The 22,285-nt window shown below is 40.6% G+C and overlaps 1 protein-coding gene across 3 annotated transcripts in view; it reads left to right on the top strand.

The window, feature by feature from the left end:
- The first annotated feature begins 5,650 nt into the window (after positions 1-5,650).
- Positions 5,651-22,285, top strand: part of BCAT1 (branched chain amino acid transaminase 1) — a 115,421-nt gene continuing 98,786 nt past the window's right edge. For 2 of the 3 annotated variants that reach the window (XM_068560006.1, XM_068560004.1), the window contains exon 1: positions 5,651-6,097. In XM_068560006.1, coding sequence (XP_068416107.1) covers positions 6,092-6,097 — 6 coding nt within the window. In that variant the 5' untranslated portion in view covers positions 5,651-6,091. Of the gene's footprint in view, positions 6,098-6,248; positions 6,453-22,285 lie in introns of all 3 variants that reach the window. The other variant, XM_068560005.1, reaches the window with a different exon arrangement.

Genomic DNA, 22,285 nt, shown 5'->3' with positions numbered 1-22,285 from the left:
TAGAATTTTTAATTCCCATTTTATAGGTAAGAGAGATGATGTCAAGGCAGGTTAATATGTTCAAATGTCACCCAGATACCAGTTAAGAAGCTAATGTCCAGCTAAGAGATGATGAGGGATTGAACTAAGGCATTCTAATGAGTATGAAGAGCAAAAGACAAATTTGAGAAATAATAAAGAAAAAAGTTTGTAGAAATTATAAATGATGAAACTGGCAGAGAGTGAAGGAAAAGTAGGATCTAAAGTTGACTTGGCTATCGTTTGGGTTACTAGTTAAACAGTACTGTTATTAAGAAAGATAGGAAATACAAGAGGAGCCCACCAAGCATGCAGCATATGGTAGGCAAGAGTGTGTGTGTGTGTGTGTGTGTGTTTACTGAGAAAAGGATTTGGGAGTAAATATATTGAATAAGTTCATTATACATAAGATAAAAATTTCCTACTGAGTTGGAGATATCTTTGGTTCCAGTATGTGGGAATGTACATCCGAAATATGAGTAAAGAGTTCTTGAAGCAGGTGGCACCGGAGTATAGGTGTTATTGAAGCCAAGGAATGCTTTCAACAGTAGTAATAAAATAGAGGCAATAGAGGCAAAGCAATAAAGACATTTAATTATCTCACATAACACAAATTTTGAAGGTAGGTGATTCCACCTTTGACAAGCTAGCTCAATGATGTTATGGACAGCCCAGGCACTCACTCTCTCTCTCTCTCTCTCTCTCTCTCTCTACTTTGCCGTCCTCAATATATTGGTTTTGGACCTTGGGCTTGTCAGTCATGGTTGCAGGATGGCTATTGGCAGCTCCCTGAAACATGATCTATAAACAGTATTTAAAATAAGAAGGCACCAGCAAGGACTCCTTGCCCGACTTTTTTTTTCCAATCAGAAGGTGAAATCCCTAGGAGCCCCTCTGATGACTTCCCCTTAAGTCTCACTGGTTAGAACTTGATTCCTTGAGCCTCTCTAGCTCAAGAGTGTGGGAAAATAGGTATATTGCAAAATAAAATGAGATTGTCATTACTCCCTTAGATTAATTATCATTCACCATCCAAGACTAATCATATTCTGTGCCACGACCCTAAAAAAAAAAAAAATCAGCGTTTTGTTAGAAGAAGAAAGGGAAGAAAAATGCCCTTTTGGTAGATTAGTAGCAGTATCAGCCGAAGAGTAGATGAACTCACCCATGGAGCACGTTTAAAATGAATGAGAAAAAATTTGAGGATAGAGGATAAAACCCAGAGGGAGAACAGTATCTAAAAAGAGGTAGAAGAACAGTATCTTTTAAGAGGTAGAAGAGGACAGAAAGGGACTGAGAAGGCATAGACTGAAAGGTAGTCACTGGGCTAACACCATAGTTATTACAGAGATGACAGTTCCCTGTCTTCACAGAGTGTGCCCTACAGAAAGGCAGCTAAGACTCAGACACCGAAATGGCACAAAAGTTGATATGGGTCTATAAGTAGGATTTCTCAACTTTGGCTTCATTGACACTTTGGGCCAGATAATTCTTTGTTGCCGGGGGGTGGGGGGGTGAAGGTTGTCTTGTGTTTTGTAATATTTTGGGCAGCATCTCTGGTCTCTACCCACTAGATACCAGTAGCAACTCTCCCCACTTCCCTTATTCCCCATCTCTGCTCTCAGCTGAGAACCACTAGTCTACATAGCAAGGACACACCTCAGGAAAGACTCCAGAGGGACAATAGTTACTGAAATGGATCTTGAAGATTGGATGTCATTTAGGCAAATTTGGGGGGGAAAGAAATTTCAAGGAACATTGTGCAGAAACGATGGAAGATTTCAAGTGTGCTTGCCAAGTACTCTGGCCTGGCTCATATGAGAGCATGTGAGTGCAAGTTATATTCTTTAGAGTACGGAAAAGTCTAATCAGAACCAAGGGTTAGGAAGATTACTTGCCATCTGTGTATTTGGTGAATTGTGGCAAGGAGAGATTAAAGGCAGAAATAACAGTAATCCAAGGGGAAGATATAATAAATGACTAAATCAGGGCAGTGAGAGTGGGAACAGGAAGGGCTCCACTATGAGAGATCTTGTGAAAATAGAACTGGGAAGACTTGGTGATACTTGGCTGTGAAAGGCTCATGTCTTTCCTTCCTACTTTAAGTGCTATTTATGAAGACATGAACTATATTAAAATTTGGAGCCTGGATGACTGGGAGAATGTCGATGGCATCAGCAGAGAGAAGGAAGACAGCAGGACAAGCAGGATTAAGAAGGAAGATTATGTGCTTGGATTTGGACTAATTGGCCTTGAAATAATAGTGATGAACCAGATATGGACCTTTGGAAATAAAGTCTGGAAATCAGAAGAGAGATTAGAACTAGAGGCATAGCTTTGGAGATGATCAGACTAGAAGTGACAATTGAGATACCTAGGAACAGAGTATCAGGGTCACGCAGAAGTGGGATGACTACCTTGCCTACATCTGGAAGGCACGAGAAGAGAGAAGTATGATCATAATTAGGGGGAAAGGACCTGGCAGAGAGACTAGAGAGGGTCCAGAATAGCATAGTATCATGGAAGGGAAGAGTTTCAAGGAAAAAGCAGCCAACTTTGTGAGTCAGGGTGGGAAGTGTCCTGAGAGTTTATAGCAGAAAGATTTACAACATCCTTTCAAGACAAATGGGTATTAACTTATTTTCAAAGAATTCAGAAGAAAGATTCCATAAATCCCCCCTTGGAATTCTTTTCTTGGTTAAGATGTGTTTTTAATATTCTAAAATTTCTTTTCTTGCACCTTCAGTCTATATCCTTCACTTATTCCTTACAGAAAATTAATGGCTGTTACTTATTCTAAGGTGATCGGGATTGCAGGATTCATAGGAGATCTGTGTGGAGCACACAGAGTGGGTCTCCAGTGATGGGGACCGTACATGTAGTAACTCGCTTCTCTCTTAAAACATACCTCCAAGGTAGGTACTCTTTTCCTTATATTAGTGATTTTAAAAAATTAAACTGAGTTTCCAAGAGATTAAATAATTTGTGAAAGGTTGTACATTACAAATTTAGTGAAACTGGGGATACAAATTCAGGTCTGCTTCTAAAGCCAGTGCTTTCCCCTAATTTGTGCCACCCCTTTGTTTGATGATCGTTTATTAAATAGGGCCTTAGTCTTCTCTTAACTTAGAGATTATTATAGGGTTGGGCTTGAGTCTGTTTGCTCCATGAGGGGCATGAATAAAGAATCATATCAAAAGAAAGTACGAAGGAGTTGTAAAACTCTTATCTCTTTTTTTTTTTTTTCCTTGTCCTGGGATAGTTGACCCAAAGATTACTGATTTATTTAGGAACGGTTGAATGTGGGAGTTACAACATCCTCCATGTTCCATAAGAAATCCATGTTGAGCCCTTTCTGTCTTTGGATATCAATACCTGTGGGCACACAAGATCATCCAACTTGGTACGCACCCCCACTTTTTTTTTTTTAATTTTTAGTTATTTATTTATTTATTTATGGCTGTGTTGGGTCTTCGTTTCTGTGCGAGGGCTTTCTCCAGTTGTGGCAAGTGGGGGCCACTCTTCATCGCGGTGCACGGGCCTCTCATTATCGCGGCCTCTCTTGTCGTGGAGCACAGGCTCCAGACACGCAGGCTCAGTAATTGTGGCTCACGGGCCCAGTTGCTCCGCGGCATGTGGGATCTTCCCAGACCAGGGCTCGAACCCGTGTCCCCTGCATTGGCAGGCAGATTCTCAACCACTGCGCCACCAGGGAAGCCCCCTTTAATATCTTTTAACTGTGACTTTCTTGAAGTGTAGCGCCACTGACAGCATAACAATCTTGGCTGATGATGACCCTCTTCATTTGGGAAACAGCATTTTTGGTGTCCAGGAGGGAAGTTTGGGGACTGTTTGCATGTTGCAATGAGGGACCTCTGTGGGACACTCCTCTCAACACCGGAGGGAAATGGGAGAACAGACAGAACCATAGAGAGATTGTTCTCATGTTCTTCTGTAGATGTTAATTCCCACAATTCCTCTTTCGCTTTACTTCTAGCTTCCCTTCAAGCTCTTTGCCTTTATACCACCTTCCCTCTTCCTTTGTTGCTTACATAGGAAAGTCATTGGATCTAGAAGTCATTGCCAGGCATGGTTCAGAACTTACTCATTAATTCATTCAGGTCTATCACCCCATCAGTCTCTATCCCTTTACCATGGTTTATTTATCCCCATAAAATTTTCTACTTGCCACCTGATGTTTAAAAAATAACACCTTTATTGAGATGTAATTCACTTCGTACAATTGACCTATTTAAAGAGTCTAATTCTATTTTATTGTATTCACAGAGTTGTGCAACCATCACCACAATTGAATTTTAGAACATTTTAATCATCCCCCCAAAAAACCCTGTACACATTAGCAGCGACTCTCTACTCCCTCCTCTCCCTAGATTGGCAACAACGATCTATTTTCTGTCCCTATGGATCTTCCTATTCTGGGTATTTCAGATAAATGGAACCATGATTTGTGATCATCTGTGACTGGCTTTGTTCACTTTGTGTAATGTTTGCAAGGTTAATTCATTTTATAGCATGTATCGGTAGTTCATTTCTTTTTATTACCAAATAATATTCTTTTGTGTGAATATACCACATTTTATTTATCCATTCATCAGTTGATGGGCATTTTGCTACCTGATTCATGTTCATTTTCTGTTTCCCACTCTAAAATATAAGCTCCATGTGTGTCACTTTTTTTTTTTTTACCACTCTACCCCTAGAATCTTGCCCAGTGCCTGGCACTTTATAAGAGTTCAGGGAATTCCCTGGCGGTCCAGTGGTTAAGGCTCTGCCCTTTCATCACCCAGGGTTCAGGTTCAATCCCTGGTCTGAGAACTAAGATCTCACAAACCCCGCAGAGCCACCAAAAAAAAAAAGCTCAATAAATTTATCAAATGAAAGACTCTATCATTCATTCACCTAACCAAATTTAGTTAAGCTTCCACACACACATTTGTGTTGAACACTCCCTCTCCAAGGCAGTCCACTGGCTGTAGGAGATGAATACCACAAAGGATCTACCCTCAAGAATCTGGTAATCTAATGATGTAACATCCGTGCAAATAATTAAAATAAAGGATACGGACAAAGCGCAGTGCATAGACAAGAGCTCAGTTCTGCTTGAGGGAGTCAGCTATGACTTCATAGCACAGACTCTAGCTGAGGTTTACAAAAACCGGAAGTTGCTGGATTGACAGAGAGTGAGTCAGAGACTGGTCAACCAGAAGGGCATTTAAGCAAAATCGTGGAGCCTGACCAGACAGCTGGAACAGTAGAAATGCTGGCGCTTTTGTGTAGAAGTGGGGAGAGGACCCAGAGAGCATGAACTGGGCTAGCAGGAAATATTCAGATCAGAAAAAATTTTACATGCTCAGTCAAAGGATTAGAATAATTCCCCCAAGTATATGAGAAATTGACAAAAAATGTTGACTGAGCAGGGGACTGTGGGGCTAGAGGAAGGGGTGTGAGAAACAGAGACTGGCAAACTCTTAAAAACCAGGCACGTGTTCTTTAAATGTATATTCAAGATATACATTTAAAAATTTTCTGTTTTAGATGACCAGGACCCACTGTATAATTTTGAGCAGGGGCATGCAGGAAAGTTACTTTGGGGAGAGTGGAAAGTGAGGTGGGCAGGCAGCCAGCTAAGGAGGGAATGGCAATCACGATCTGTGATCTGTTTTTTTCCTCTTCTTTGACATCCCCACATCAATGATACACGCACACCCAGGCACTAATTCAGGGGTTACGCGTTTGAAAAGCTGGCATCCTCCACCCCCAGGAGTGAGCGGTGGGTAAGGGTCTGGACTGGGCGCCGGGTCGGAATTTTCGTGCGGAAGAGGCTCTACCCTCTGGGGCCCGTCTGGGGGAAACACAGCCTCAAGACTCTTCCTGCTGATGCAATCTGCAGGAGAGCCAGCGATCGCCGCTGCCAGGGCCAGTCTGCGAGGCGCCCGCCACGTGTGCCCGCCGCCCCTCCAGCCCCTTCCCCAGACTCGCGCCGCCCGGAACGCCCGGGACGCAGCGCCTTTGCCTCCGCTCACCTCGAGCTGCTCTCACGGCCGACCGAACAATGAAGGTAACTGCTTATGATTCTGACTGTATTTTTACAAAAATGTGTGTGTGGATTGAGCCTGCGATTCCTCAAACGCACAGTTGGTAGAAAGGGGTCGGAGGAAGGACCACACGGTTTCTTGCCACGCAAACGTTTGCAATTTTTCCTTTATCAGTCATCGCCGGACAGGACCTTACAGTCTTCTTCTCTTCAGACTTCTGCTTATCCCCCGCTCACAGGATGTACCGCCCGCCTCAAGCTCTTTCACAGCTGCATTCGTGAACCGCGATAAAAGGCTGCTCACAGCTCCTTCCCCTGCCTGTTTTGAAGCGCGGAAAGGAAGAGGAAGCTCTTCTCAATTTTCTAAGATGCACAGGAGGTGGGGAATTTCGGAGGAGAGGTCTGGGGGATGTCACTGGCTGTAAACGGGTTTTCTGCTCGGTGTAAGTTATAAAGGAGGGAGGTGCAGAACTAGGTAAGGGCGGCTGCCTCATCGCTATTAAAACAGAAGGCTTGTCTTACTTTGTTTCTTGTGAATAGTCGAGCTTCTAAGAGTTATAAATCAAAGAAGCCTAAGGACATTCTTTTATTCAAGAACACCCTAGGGTCTTTTATTCTTATGCTAATCAAGGATAATTAGCCCAGCTGCCTATTCCTTGGGAAGGTTTATGTGTAGAAATGAACAGATTTAAGGGTTCTGTTTTCCTGGTCCTACACGCTGGAAAACTGCAATGATATGAAAAACTGAAGTGCAGCTTTTTTAAAGGAAAGTGAAGGATGGGCAAGTAGTCCTGCCTTCTAACATCTTGGAAGTAGGAGATTCCTATATGCAGTCTGAACTTTGAGGAGGAAAAAAAAGCTGAGTTTCAGAGTTTCCAAGGAGGGAAATAAGTACGGTTTTCAACTGGGCTTATCCACAACCCATTCCAGTCTACAATTTCACTTATGAGAAACAATATGTCAATGGTGCCTTTTCACCAAACAAAAATTTCCACCATGATTAAGCAGGAAATGAGTGGAAACGTAGTTCTGTATTAAGAAGAGATATGCAAATGCGCCGCGGTGAAAAATTCAGCAGCCTTCCTCTTCTAGAGTTAAGAAATTCTATTTCTGGCTTGCTCGTGCCTGTCTACTTTCAGCTGAAAAATACACTTTGATTGAGTATTGAATTAGTGAGTAAAAGGAGAAAATTATGAGAATAAGCAGTCTTGCTTTTCCAACTTTCCCCTGTACCATGTGGAACTGTAGTTGATTATCTGTAAGTTCATGGGTGCTTTAACATGAGTCCAAAACCCCCTTCCCTTTTACAAGGTACTTTTTATAACACAGGAACTGAAGATATCTTCAAGTAGTCTCATTTCTGTTTTCTGATATTTTACTAAGATTAAGAAAGAAATGCTTATGTATTTTAGGCATGATCTAAGGAGTATTTAAGGTTCCTTTAAGTGTGTTTTTATTATTTCAAAAAACCTTTCTACTAATCTTTTACCTAAGTATTGCTCATACTTAGGTCATCATTTAAAAAAAAAAAATGTTATTTGCACAAGGCACCATGATAGGCTCTGTCCTCAGCAAATTTTCCAGACATGGTCTCGCCCGGGAGATATTATTTTAAGATGGACACATACAGAATGGGCATATACATACAGAAAAATAGCATATACATTGAATAGGATGTGTATAAAAATGGTAATTACATACTATAACTTACTGAATTAAGGTGGAGATTTACAAGAGACACATATCTGAAAGGACAGAGATAAGTCATTGGCAGGGATGCATGGTTAAATGAAGGGAGAGGGCTGCTTGTGTGTGTGCGCAGGGGGCCCAACGGGACGCCTGGCAGGGAGAGGGGATTCACATTCCAGACACAGGATGTGGCCCCTCAGGCCAGGCTCAGAGATGCATAGCTAGGTAAGCAGGCCTAACAAAAGGGCATTGGTAGAACCTGCAATGGTGAGGAAGAAAAAAAAGAAAAAGGAAGAACAAAAAATGAGAGTTTAATTTTGGCCAATATTTCATTTAGTGAGTCTCCGTAATAAATAACTTCATTTGATTTTAGAACTACAGAGAGAAAGGAAGATGAGTTAAGAAAATTTTCCATTTGTATGCAAGAATTTCTCTTGCCTGTCAGCTCATTGAACCTGAGAAGGTCTAAACATTTGAAATGGGCTTAAAACCTTGTGAAAGAAAGTTGAGAACAGTCCTCTGACTATTACAGAGGTTTATGCTAAGAATTAAAATCAAGTTATGGTTTCCTTCAGTAGTTGTGTATCTCCCAATTATTTTCATAATTTTAGATGTTATCCCTTACATCAGGTCAGGACTTTTAGTTCTGTAGGGGAGGAAAAATAATTTTCCCTCTACCCTTCTAGATTCTTGGCTAAGATATCCCTGTAATAAAACACAGATTAACAGGAAAAAAAAAAACTCAGAAATTTAATAACATGTATACCTCCTGTATACATGGAAGATACCCAGGAAAACTGAGTCACTGCAATGGCCCAAGCTATCGCCTTAAATATCATCTTCAGCTAAAGACAAAAGAAAGATACTGGAGCAGTGGAGCAAACCAATTATGGGAGGTTATCAGACAATGCACAGAAAATTGCAGATTTAAGGCGGTATCTTCTCCATTGGTAAGAGTTTCTAGAGATTTAGTTATCCTTCCTTTCTTGGTACAGAGAGGGAGACACCCTTACAAATGGGGATTTCCTTTGTAAATGAAACTTCTACTCTGTTTTCAGATATTCTTTTGTGTCTGCAGCCTTTCAGAGATAATCAGTTCAAAATAATCCTTCTGCCAAAGAGGCATATTTTAGGGGTGATCTATTCTGCTCCCCTTCAGTGCATTATTTCTAATATTAAGAGATAGACCAGGGAAGGGTTGACCTAAAACAAATAGACTGCGGCAAATATTTCTCCAGCGAAGATGGGTTTGTTTGGGATCAGCAGGGAATTGCAATTCGGGGTCCGAGACCAAGGCCAGCCACAAGCAAGTCTCTGCACAGCAAGGAAAGAAGTCTTTATAGAGGGGAGAAGGACATTGGGACGGCTCTAGTAAACAGAGTCCATGGCTTTTCACTGACTGAGTTGTTGCTGGAGTCTTTCTTCTTCTTGTTGGGCTCTGTTATCACTGCGGGCCCGGAGAATTCCCTCTTCTGGGCTCCTGACTCTATTAAATTGAAGTTTCTGTAATTTTTTAAAGAAGTGCACAGCTGGATAGTACAACCTGAGAGGTCTAGGCTTATGAGTAAACTTTTTCTGTGCATAAATGAAGAATTGTTTCTAAACTGTGGGCACCGTGAGTGTTTGGGTTAGTTATATCTTTGGGGGTTTCAGGTTGTTTGCTTCTCTGAATGGCCTCTCCTCAATGGGTGTAGAAAGATGAAAATGAAGAGTTTTCTCTGTCTTATTTTAGGCTTGGCAACTGTAATTCCTCTAACTAACAGATGCCACACTACGGAAACCCAGGGGAATGTTCAGCCTTATAATGCCCGAGGGGATTTAGTTACCATATTAGAGTGAGAACCTGGTACCTCCCATGATAGACATTATTATCCCAGGCATTCTCCACTTCCTATATGGTACATTCTTTCTGAGCACAGGAGGATACCGTGGCTGGTCTGCTCACTTTACAGTTGTAAATGTGGGCAGCCTTTGTGTTGTAACTTTATCCCCTTAACAGCTGTCCAAATGCTCTAAACATTTAAAGTGACATATGGTAAACATTCCTACTGATGGGCTTTACTGAGTCTCTGTAGCCCATTTGGTAATACATGTCAGTGGCCATTCAACTAAGGCTACTGAAATTGGAATCCACGTACATCAAACTTGGGTGCAACTCAAATGTTTAAAATGTTTCAAAATGAAGCATTTGGGATGCTCTGATTCCTAAACATAACTTTGTAAATATTTGCACACATTTTTATCATAAGATCTAGTCTATGATTCACAATGTCAATTGTGAATACGAAGCCACAGCAGAATCAGTCTTTTCTATCACACAAGGGTTCATGATGTGCCAGTTGCGCCTGTGCTTCTAATTAGTCTTCTCAAATCTACAAGATGAATAATATTACCCTAGAAATTGAGTCTTACATCCTTAAAATAACTTAGAAATTGGATCACCTTATTAATACAGTATAGCATATAAATATTTTCCTGTTGTTATATAGGTCATGCCCCTTTTGTGGGAAAAGCCATTTTGCAAAATATTTCTCTCATGTTCAGTGATTAATGGGAGAAAGAAAATCTTAAAAAAAGAGATAATCATGCTCCAGAAATTTAGGGAAAAGGTCAAGAAGAGAAGAAAAAGGAAGACAAGTGAAAAAAAAAAAATAGAGGAAATTACATTACAACAAGCAATAATCAGGAAAAGTCATACTGAAAAACATGCGATTCTTTGTGATTGAAAAATTTGTAAAATTCAGCTAGTTCCATTAATAGTCTTATATTTCATCTAAAAAGAACCAATTCATTAGTTTTTAAAAATTTTGATATGTAGATCTGAATATTTGATCAATTGCATGTACAGTCTCTCCCCTAGTCTGAGAAATGTTTTTGCTATTTTGACTGGAGATGGTTAAGAATCCTAGGACATAATTAGAGTTCAAATTCTACCTGACTCCTTATAAATCTAGACAGAAGGGGCACCTGTTGGGATGTTCTAAGCCAAACAAGCTACAAATGTCTCTTACGTGACCAGCAAAGACCTCAATGGATTTCCGGCATAAGGCCAAGGGTGGATTTGCACACAATGATCACTCAGCAGTTGTTAACATTCCGTCACTATTAAAGGGCAATTTTGCCTAGTACATTTCATTTCATTTTAGCTGATTCAGATTCAAAGTTATATTGTTTTGATTTTAGTACTAGATATTAGTGCAAGAATCTGAAATCACAGTACATGTTTCTTTGAACTTTGAAGATAAAAGGTAGAGTTAAAATGGAGCTGTAAGATCACTTGGGGAAGCATAATAATGCATTGCTCAGGGATTCCATGGTTTTCAAGGTTAGTGAATGGTTTGTACTTGCAAGGTTAGTGTTGGTGTTTATAGTAGAAACACATCCAGGTTTTGGGAAGGACTTCTTTGCTTAGCAAAAGTGAGATGCTTTATATTTTTAAATGCTATATAAGTTACGTAACATTGAATTGTAACCTCCAAACATTCATATGAGGAAAGCATGGCGACTATTACCAACTCCTATTTTACAGGGAAGGAAAATGAAGATCAGAAAACTCACTTAAATTGTTTAAGATCACAAACTGCCCAACATTATGAGAAACTAGATGTATTTGACTCCTAGTCCAGTGTGCTGTCTCCCTCACTGGTGGTTCTAGCTCTTTTTGGGTCTGATGTCACTTTGCAAATCTTAGAAGAATGAATAATCACCTCAGCAAAACGCACAAATACACATAGGCACAAAATTTTATATCTAAATTATTTATTGTTAAAAACAAGACAATGCAGTCTATATAGCATGAAACACTAGTGGAAAATACTGAAATGATCTAGTTATTTAGAACAGTGGAGTGCTATTGGCTCTTGCACCTGAAATCAGCTGAGATATGTAAATATATAAGCAAGAGAGCCACACTGCCCTTTGAATATTGAAAATACCTGCCTTTAATCCAAAAAGGCAAACAATTATTTTCTTTGTCTTTTAGAAACACATGAGTTATCAGTTTTCTTCTTTTTATCTCATGAAGTACATAGTGTAGTGGAGGGAGAAAAAATTTTCCTCTTTCCTTTTAGGTTCATTTCCTGGCATGTTGCATGTTAGGCTGACAAAAGACAGGTTAACAAGAGAAAACCAGAGTTTATTAGCTCTTGCGGCTTGCATACATACAGGAGAAACTCAGTGATGAGTAACTCAAGGGGTGGTTAGAACTTGGGTTTATATAGCATCTCAACCAAGAGAAACAAATTTGTAAAGGCAAACGTTTTAAGTTTCCAAGGGCAGCAAACTGTGGGAAGGTAAATATATGGGGGATACTAGTGGGGGAATATTTGTGCAGGTCCATCTCAGTACTGACTTTCTGTCTTCATGGCTGTAAAACTTCTTCAGGAGAGGAGATTTTTGGCAGTCCTCTTTTCTCAGAAGTTTCCGCTTTTAGTCAGAGAAGGGAGGTTCCAGGAAGGCTTCCTCTTGCATCTGTTGGATCTCTCGTGCCTTCAGTTTAAAATAATCCTCATCCCAAAGTGGCATATTTTAGGATGACATATCTTGATCCTCTACGATAGTCACAGAATAGAACTTGATTCCACAGAAGCTGCACCCTAATTTCTTTGATCTTCATCTCATTTTGAAGTGTATGTATAGCTGTTTTTATTAAACAGGGTTAGTACACAGTTTCTTAGCAGAGTTTAGTAGTTTGGGGTGCCTACCCTTCCCATTTCATTGGTAACTTCCCTACCCAAATAGGTCTACATGGCTATGTTGCTACCAGATGACCACTGCCTCAGCCACAGCTAATTACAGCAAGGGTGGATATTTGGCCCAAGTCCAACCATCTTTCACTTCTTTCTTACTCTCTTATCCCCTACATTCTATCAATATGGTAGATACCATATCCTACGGATTCTGTTTTATCTGTTTCTGTATGTTCTCTCTTTCCCATTGCTGGTGTACTGATTTATGCTCTCATTACTTCCTGCTTGCATTATTTCAAAAGTCTCTCAACTGATCTCAAGTTTATTTTTTCTTAATTTTCCTAAAGCATTATTTTGATTATGTTATTCACCCACTCAAAATACCTCTATGACTTCACCATTGTCTACTGAACTGAACTTAGTGCATGAGGTCTTTTTCTAATCTATCCTCTCTTCTTTGTGGATGTGCTCCTCCAATCATTATGGAGGATTTGTTATTCCTCAAAATGAGCTCTTGCATTTCCATATATTCATTTCTAACTCCTTCTTCCTCATACCTCCTCCCCATCTGTGCCCTCCATCATGCCACTCACCATGTGGCTCAGCCCCCAGGCACTTTTTGAGAAAGTGACTTGTTTTACAGTAGAATGAGTATGGGTGGAAGATGGTAAGGTAAGAGTAGGGTTACCTTTTGAAGTCAGGAAATAAGATGTTGATCATATCCTGCAATTTCTGCACTCACATTTCCTCTTTTCCGTGAACCTTGTACCATCACTGGGGCTCTTACAGATATTGGTTGAGGTAAATCAATGACCTCTTTCTAGACTTCCTAGATCCAGATTAATTGATTCTGTTTTATACTTCTTTGTTTTCAAACAGCAGATACATTTTTTTCCACATCTGGATTTATTTGGAGTCAAAGTTTTAATTGACTCCCAAAAGATAGAGGGTTATAAAACCAGACAACAGTTAGTACTTACATGTTTTAATGCTTATTGCCAAATTCATTTTATACAGCTAGTTTTTCCTGATTGATTTTTTAGGGAGCGTCAGTGGTGAAACTGTACATAGATTGTAAGCATTCATTGCACACATTTCTGGGAAAGTTCATTCAAAAAGATGTTACATAACAATATGAACCAGACCCATGAAAATCATAAGGATCAAACTCAACAATGCCAGCCCACTAAATCACTACCGTCTTCAGATTCAGGCAGTATGTGAAGAGAAAGGGTCCCTGCCACATCCCAAGGAACTGACTTAGAATATAGAACAAAGTCATGTGTCTAGGAATGTTAACAAATTCCAATACTGTTTAACATGCGGATTTTTTTGTTGTTGTTTGCAAACAAAGCAGTTTTTAAGCAAACTAATTAATGCACACACAGACAAACAAATCCAACAAAAGAGGCACTTAGAAACAGTGTTCACTGAATACCGGAATTTTGAAAGAAAAAATCTATTAGGTCATCTGAGGCATTTACTTCTGCTAAAGAAGGATTGTTCTTTTGAGTTTATTTTTCTAGTTTTCAGTTCTATTCCACTTAAAAGCCTAAAGAACCAAGACGTCTCAAATCTTCTGTGGACAATTTTGCCACTTACTATATTCACTATTTAAAAGTTTCCTGATAATTATTTTCCTTTCCTTTTGGTTCTGTATTCTGTTTGCTCTAATTAGTAATGCCAGTAATTCAGTGAATATGTAGATAGAGAATGTCAATAAGTTTTGTGCTCCTTTAATTATTTCATGGGTGCCTCTTACATTAACATTGTGTCTGCTGGTCTGCCGGCACCTTTCCTCCTCTTGACCAATGTTCTTAGAACATTTATTCACAGTAGTCCATCAGTCTACCATTTGATGTTAAAAGACAACTTTTTTTTTTTTTTTTTGGCTGCATTGGGTCTTTGTTGCTGTGCGCGGACGTTCTCTAGCTGTGGTGAGCGGGGGCTACTCTTTGTTGCCGTGCACGGGCTTCTTATTGCAGTGGCTTCTCTTGTTGCGGAGCATGGGCTCCAGGCGCGTGGGCTTCAGTAGTTGCGGTGCATGGGCTCAGTAGTTGTGGCTCGAGGGCTCCAGAGCGCAGGCTCGGTAGTTGTGGCCACAGGGTTAGTTGCTCTGAGGCATGTGGGATCTTCCCAGACGAGGGCTTGAACCCGTGTCCCCTGTATTGGCCGGCGGATTCTTAATCATTGTGCCAGGGAAGCCCGGACCTCATTCTTTTTTACACCTGATGAATATGTGGTTGACTTCCAATCTTTTGTTATTACAAACAATGCTGCAGTCAATACTCTCATTCGTATGTCATTTCACACATGTACACGTAAATACAGGCACTTTTAATTAAACTAAGTATTAACAATGATGTTGAACTATTAAATCTATCTCAGACTATGTAGTTAAGATAATGTGGTTGCAAATGACCCCTCATTCCCAGCATCATAATGTTGTCTTTTGGGGCTTCCCTGGTGGCGCAGTGGTTAAGAATCCTCCTGCCAATGCAGAGGACACAGGTTCAAGCCCTGGTCTGGGAAGATCCCACATGCCGTGGAGCAACTAAGCCCGTGCACCACAACTACTGAGCCCGTGCTCTAGAGCCCGTGAGCCACAACTACTGAGCCCACGTGCCGCAACTACTGAAGCCCACGCGCCTGGAGCCCGTGCTCAGCAACAAGAGAAGCCATCGCGATGAGAAGCCCACTCACTGCAATGAAGACCCAATGCAGCCAAAAAAGAAAGAAAGAAAAAAGAATGAGGTTAAAAAAAAAAAAAAACAACTAGTGGAGGAAAGAATGAGTAAGCTCTCTATATACAGATTAAAGGAAAATCTCCATGAGCCTTTTCACTGTATACGTTTGTACATTTGCTTTTTGACCACGTGAGTTTATTATATTCAAAATTGAAATTAAAACAAAAAAATGGAAATCCCTTGTAGTGGAATTAATTTGACTCTAGAGCCATTATCAAGGAAATCTGAAATTCTGGGTAATTCAGCACAATCAGTTAAGACCACAGATATATTTCTTGACAAAATCTCCAAACTATTATATTTAATTATAACTAACTAAAAATTATCCTTTGCTGTACATCTGGAACTAACAACACTGTAAATCAACTATACTCCAATATAAAATTTAAAAAAATTTTTAAATTATCTATTGAGAAAGCAGGTAAACATAATATGTACAACAAACTTTACAGTAACTATTATATTAAGAATATACAGAAGAGAAGATGGCCTTCTATGAGCTATGAAGTGGGCCCTCACCATACACCAAATCTGCCTTGGTCTTGAACTTCCCAGCCTCCAGGTCTATAAGAAATAAATTTCTGTTGTTTACAAGCCAAAAAAAAAAGTATACAAACTCTTCTTGAAACCTAACATTTATAATAATGACTAGCAAACAATGATTGACTTGAGTTTCATTTAATTAAACACGTAGCTCTTACTAAGACTACCAGGCTTTATACCAGGTAATAGGCGAATGGAAATAATTCAAGCATTATTCATACTCTTGAGAAATTGCTCATTCAGAAAGAGAGATATATAAAAAGTAACACAATAAAGTATAATGCGGGTTACAATAGAAGTCTGCACAAAGTACAGTGGTACATGAAAAAGATTAGTCAGAGAAATCAGGGAGGGCTTGAAATCAGTGGAGGTGATGTTTGAGCAGAAGCATGAGAGAAGATCAGGTGAACAAGGAAGTAAGAGTGTTTTAGGCACATACGTGGTCCACTTTCACCCAACCCCAGACTTCTGGACCTAGATTCAATCACTCATTCCTTTACCGTAAAAGACCATGAGGAAAAGCATGCCTGGCCTCCCTTCCAGACCACTGGTAAATACAGAGGCCTGAGTACCCAACACCCTTGAGGAATGAACTATTAGAACTCACACCACTGGCAACCTTGCAATCAGTTAAATTCACCAAATCACATTTTGCTCACAATGTCTCCATCCTTCACTCTCTCTTGATGCTCTGGGTTTTCTCTCTTGACTCAACCCTCACTAGAACCTCCCACCCAAATTCGTCCACAGTACCCTTTGCAACTCAGTATTAGCACAACCCCCGCTCCTTTCCTAAATGTTTCCCCCTCCTCCTGCCCTCAGGTGAGGTCACTTCCCTCTACAGGGGAGGTGACTCACTTTGTCTACTATCTCCCCTCTCCGAATTAGAGGGGGCTGGTCTCCTTCACCCTCCCATGCTGCCTCCACATCAGACAGCTCCTATAAAACCCCTTGCCACTGCTCATACTAGTAGTCTGTGCCCTCTCTCTGCCTCATAGCTGTCATTGAGAGACACGCTGTCCCTCTGCTTCATTCACCACTGAAGATTTTTAGCACTTGGCTCCTGATTCTCTCTTCCATCTCAAGTCCTCTCTTCTCGTATTATTACAAGGTGCATGGCTGGCCCATTCCCCTTTCTTGCATCTCAGTCGTTTCAATTTCTCATCTCCGTTGATGCACTACGTTCCTCATAATCCACCCACACCTATGGTCATACACAGACTTTTGAATGACACTAAATTATACCAAGTCCCATCAGTTATTTTTGGTCCAAGATATAGCTTACATGAGTCTGGTTCTCTCCACTTTATCTACCATGTGCCCAGCTCAAGCTACTGTCTTCTCTTCAGGGGGTATATATGTTTCTATTTTTGCTGACCTCTTGCTTATCCCCACCTCCCACCCCTAATCTGTTCTTCACAAAGCAGAGTGATCACATCTGTCATCTGCTTCAAAAATTCCTCGACCCCTTCCTCTTATGCTTTGAATAAAGCCCAAAGTCCCTCCCGTGCTCTAGAAGCCCCTAAAAATCTGGTCCTTCTTACCTTTGCAGCCTCACCTTGTTACCACTGTTTCCATCTCCCTTCATCCCCCAAACTTTTCCTTCCGGGCCTTTGCACTTGCTGATCCCTCTGCCTTAAAGGCCTTCTTCCTATGCCCCATCAAGCTGGCTCCTTTTTTTTTTTTTTTTTTTAATATTTTTTTATTTATTTAGGCTGCGCCGGGTCTTAGTTACGGCACGTGGGATCTTCGTTGTGGCATGCGAACTCTTAGTTGCGGCATGCATGCACAATCTAATTCCCTGACCAGGGATCGAACCCGGGCACCTTGCACTGGGAGTGCAGAGTCTTCCCTGGACCACCAGGGAAGTCTCCAGCTGGCTCCTTATCACTCAGCCAGCCTCAGACTGATTGTCGCTACCTCAGAGATAACCTCACAACCCCCTAGTGATTCCCAGTCCTTTAGAGCACTAATTGCAATTTACAGTTATTTACTAGTGTAATTATCTGTACGGTTTTGGGATTGATATCTGACTCTCCCACTAGATCATACATTTCTTGAGGGCAAGGAGCATATCCAGTTTTTTGCCACTGTGCAAATGCATGTAATCCAATACCTGGCCTAGCATAAGTGGTTGGTGAGTGTGGTAAGCTGAGTAATGAACCCTCAGTGATGTCCATGGCTCAATCCTCTGAAGCTTTTATGGTAAAGGAGATTTTGCAGGTATGACTAAGTTATAGCTCTTGAGATGGGGAGATTATCCTTGATTTTCTGGTTGGGGCCAGTGTAATCACAGAGGTCTACAAGAGGAAGGCAGGAGGGTCACAGGAAGAGAAGGAGATGTGACAATGGAAGCAGAGGTTGGGGGTAAAGAGAGAGGGAGTAAGATTTGAAGATGCTACACTGCTTGCTTTGAAGATGGAGAAGGGACCATGAGCCAAGGAATGCAGGTGGCTTCTACAAGCTGGAAAAGGCAAGGAAACAGATTCTCACCCTACAGCCTCCAGAAGGAATGTAGCTCTGCTGATACCTTGACTTGGGACTTCTGACCTCCAAAACTGTAAGATAATGCCACAAAATATATGGTAATTGGTTACAACAGCAATAGAAAATGAATATAGATTTTGGCACCTAGAAATGGGGTGCTACTGTAACAAATACCTGAAAATGTGGAAGTGGCTTTGAATTGGGCATTGGGCAGAGGATGGAAGAAATTTGAGGAGTCCAAACAGAAAAGCCTAGATTGTCTTGAACCGATTGTTAGAAATATGGATGTTAAAAGCACCGCTAAAGAATGACATTTAGAAGCCAAAAAAAAAAAAAAAAAAAAGCACCGCTGATGAGGGCCTTGAAAGTACTGGAGAATATATTTATGGAAACCAGAGGAAAGGGGATCCTTATTATATAGTAGAAGAAAGCTTAGTGGGTTTGTGTATTACAGTTATGTGAAAAGCAGATAAGTTGAGGGGAGAACTGTTAAGCCCGAAAGAACCAGGTCTTGATGGCTTGGGAAATTCTCAGACTCTTCAGATTATGAAAGACGCTCACATGAGGAGATTCAGCATTAGGAAAGCACGCTCTGGCTGAGGCTGAGTTAGGAGACTGTGGTGACATGCCAGGAAGAGGTGATGGTGCTTGGACTAGTGGGGTGGTGGTGGTGTGGAAAAGATAGAGGAATGAGTTGATTTTATTGGGACTTTGTTTAGGGTCTTTTGGGCCTATAAATGGAAACACATGTTGCACTCTTATAGAGCTCCCTTTCCTGGCCACCTGAGCTCTCTGGCTGTCTAAACCCTCTCTGGAACGTTTTGTCTTAGTGTCCCTTGGGACCAGATCATCTTTTTCTGCTTGTATGCACTCTGGATTTCTCCCTGGACTAAAGGTCCAGTGAGGAGTGGTCTCTAGCTTCCTGCTCGTCCTCCACCACTCCATCAATGAGTCTTCCAGATGCCCTTTAGGCAACTCACTGGATCCACTTGGTCCAAGAAGCAATCACCATCACATCCATTTCACCCTGGGCACAGACCAGAGGGCGGGGCCATCTTGTCCTTCAGTCCTTGGGTAGCAGACGAGTTAATACAGTGTTAACAGGATTAGAGAGAAAAGGAGAGATAATAGTAATGTGATGGAGCCACCAAAGGACCCAAAGCCTGTAAGGAAGATAGAAATCTCTTGATTAAGAGATCCAAAATCTAGAAGAACCAGAGCAGCTGGTGCCAAAAGGTAAACAAAACTGAGATGTGGTGATATAACTAATAGCAAAGAAGGAAAAATATCCACCCCCTTCTTTTCATTTCCCTCAGGATGATGACTTCAGATTACTAAAATGCATTTATTGAACAAACATTTGAGGAGTATTTACTGTGTAAGCATCCGGCACTGCTCAAGGTCTTGAGGCTATGAGAATGAAGACTAGGCAGAGTCAACACTCTCATGGCATTCATAGGGAAAGGCCACGTAACATGATGGTTATGAGCAAAATCTGGGACCAGACTGCTGGTGTGTTTTCTTATCTATAAAATGGTGGTAATAATAGTACCTACCTTCCAGGATGCTGTGAGCATTGAATAAAATAACAAATGTAGAGCCCTTCTATCGGTGGTTTGAAATAAGTACTACATAAATATTAACTAAAGTTATTCTAATTTACTCTCATATGCTAACAAATAAAATATTTCAATTAGTGATGCAGTAGCAAGAAAATAGAATGAAGTGATGTTATAGTGATAGAGCTGAGGGGAAGCCAATACTAATTTATACTGGCTGGTCAGGGAAAGACTCACAGAGAAGGTGAATTTTGTGCTAAGACCTGAGTACCATGAAAAACCATGGGATGATCTGGAGGTAGCATCCCATGCATAGTGAGCAGCAGAGTTAGCTTACTAAACTTCCTGGAGTCTAGTGAGAGAGGAGAAAAGTTTCATGATAGGGCCACATCATGAATACTCCTTTAAGCCATGGTAAGGAGTGTGGATTTTATTCAAAGTGCAGTGGATCATTTGAGCAACAGATGGAACTGCATTTTAAAAAGTCACTGGTGAGTCAAATAGTATATTATGGTTACTTTTTTTTCTTACACAACCTTTTGTTTTTCCTGTAGTTAATTATTGCATTCTTTTCTTCCATTTGCTCACTTTACTATGTATTTATTACAAATTATTCCCAACTCTCAAATAGCCTCTGTAATTTTGCGTAGGTCAAGTGTATCCATTTATCTGTCAGTCCTTTTTTATCTTTCCTGGACTATTTTTATTTCTGCTACCCTTCTTGTTCTTGTTCCAATCTGTCCTGGTTTCTCTCCAGGACAGCTGCACAGCTGTCTTTCTAAGACTTCTCCTTGGCATCCTGTATCCTCTGTGTTAGGCCCCCAGATTTCTGAATCTCATGGCTTCCTCTTTCTTAGTTTACTTCCTCATTTGTGTGGAGCATATCCTTCAGTACTTTCCAATTAAAAAGTATATGAGGTAAATATTTTGATTCCTTGCATGCCTGAAAATGCTTTTGTTCTATCACACTAGGTTGATATTTGATTATGAACAGCTTTCTGAGTTAGAAATGATTTTGCATCCAAATTTTAAAGGAATTACTGTATTGTTTTCTAGTTTCCTGTGTCATTAATGAGAAGTCAAAGGGCACTCTTATTTCAGATCCTTTTTACATGCAACCTATTTTTGTTCTTTCCAGAAGCATTCAGGATCTCTTTTTATTGCTTGTGTTTGGAAACTTTACGATGACACGAGTCCTTTCATCCTAGGAAATTTTCTGGTCATATATCTTTTGATAATTTCTTCCCCTCCTCTTTCTTCTTTTCTTTTTCTTAATCTCCTATTTGTTTATTGTTAGACTGCCTTGACTGATCCTCTAATTAAAAAAATTTCTCCCCGAATGTCCAATTTGGGAAGGGGGGAGATTTCATCAATGTTATCTTCCAACCTTTTCCTTGACTTTAAAAATTTTAGTCTTCATATTTCTAAGACCATTAAAAATTCTCTAATTATTTAAATAATAACATCATGTTCTTGTTTCATGGATGAAATATCTTCTCTATATTTCTGAGGAAATTAATTATAATTAACACATTTTCTTCATACTCTCTGCATTGCTCCTCCCCTATACCTCTTATTTGTTTCTGTTTTTTTGGGAGGAGGGGGTTACCTTTCACGTAGGAAGCTTTCTTCAAATATCTGGTGATCTGTGGCAACCCATTTATATTTAAGAATGAGGCAGCAAGAAGCCTCTGGGAAGCTCTGTACACATGCTTGGTGCCTTCTCTGGTCCATTTCACAGTTTTATGACCACAGGGAAGTGACTAGACCATTTCACTGGAGGATTCCCAACTATCCTTAACTCTAGGTCTTTTCTCAGGGCGTTATATAGTTTTCTCAGGAAGAATCATCCAATCTGCATAGGACTTTCTGCCTATGTTGTGTGGACCACCGTAGGGAACTAGTGGTTTCATCATTTACTGTGTGGATTTTCATTATTTTCCCTGGAAAGTGTTTAGATTCCCTCAAGCCTGGATCTCTTGTGGCTCATTTCTCCAGTGAATAAATCTCTCATTTCCTTCTGGAATTAGGAAGAAGTAGTTACCTGGCTGGGCTAGGTGGGTGTGGACCCCCAGGGGTAGGTGTATATGAACCTTATATGGGTAAGACAGGATGTTAAATGGGACCATGATCTCCACTGAGGCTCTAGTAGAGTCAACCCTCCATATCCATGACTGTACTACGTGGTTTTATATAAGGGACTTGAGCATCCTCGGATTTTGGTATCTGAGGGGGCGTCCTGGAACCAATCCCCAGCAGATACTGCAGCGAACACAGAGAGACAAGTACCTATACATTCCAAGCAGACATTTTTGATGTATCCAAAGAACTTCCTAAAGGACAGCAAAATTAGTTCTATAAACTTTTAACTCATTACTTATCTCCAATTTATATTTAACAGAAGGCTGGAGATTGAGCAGGCAGGGAAGAAAAGCATTATTTGGAAAAAAAATTGTTGACCAAGCAAGGTGTGCTTGGCATTTCCCCTCCTTTACCCTG

Source organism: Eschrichtius robustus, chromosome 13 (genome assembly GCF_028021215.1).
Source record: "Eschrichtius robustus isolate mEscRob2 chromosome 13, mEscRob2.pri, whole genome shotgun sequence".
NCBI classification, from domain to species: domain Eukaryota; kingdom Metazoa; phylum Chordata; class Mammalia; order Artiodactyla; family Eschrichtiidae; genus Eschrichtius; species Eschrichtius robustus.
This window is presented reverse-complemented; position numbering and strand designations above follow the sequence as displayed.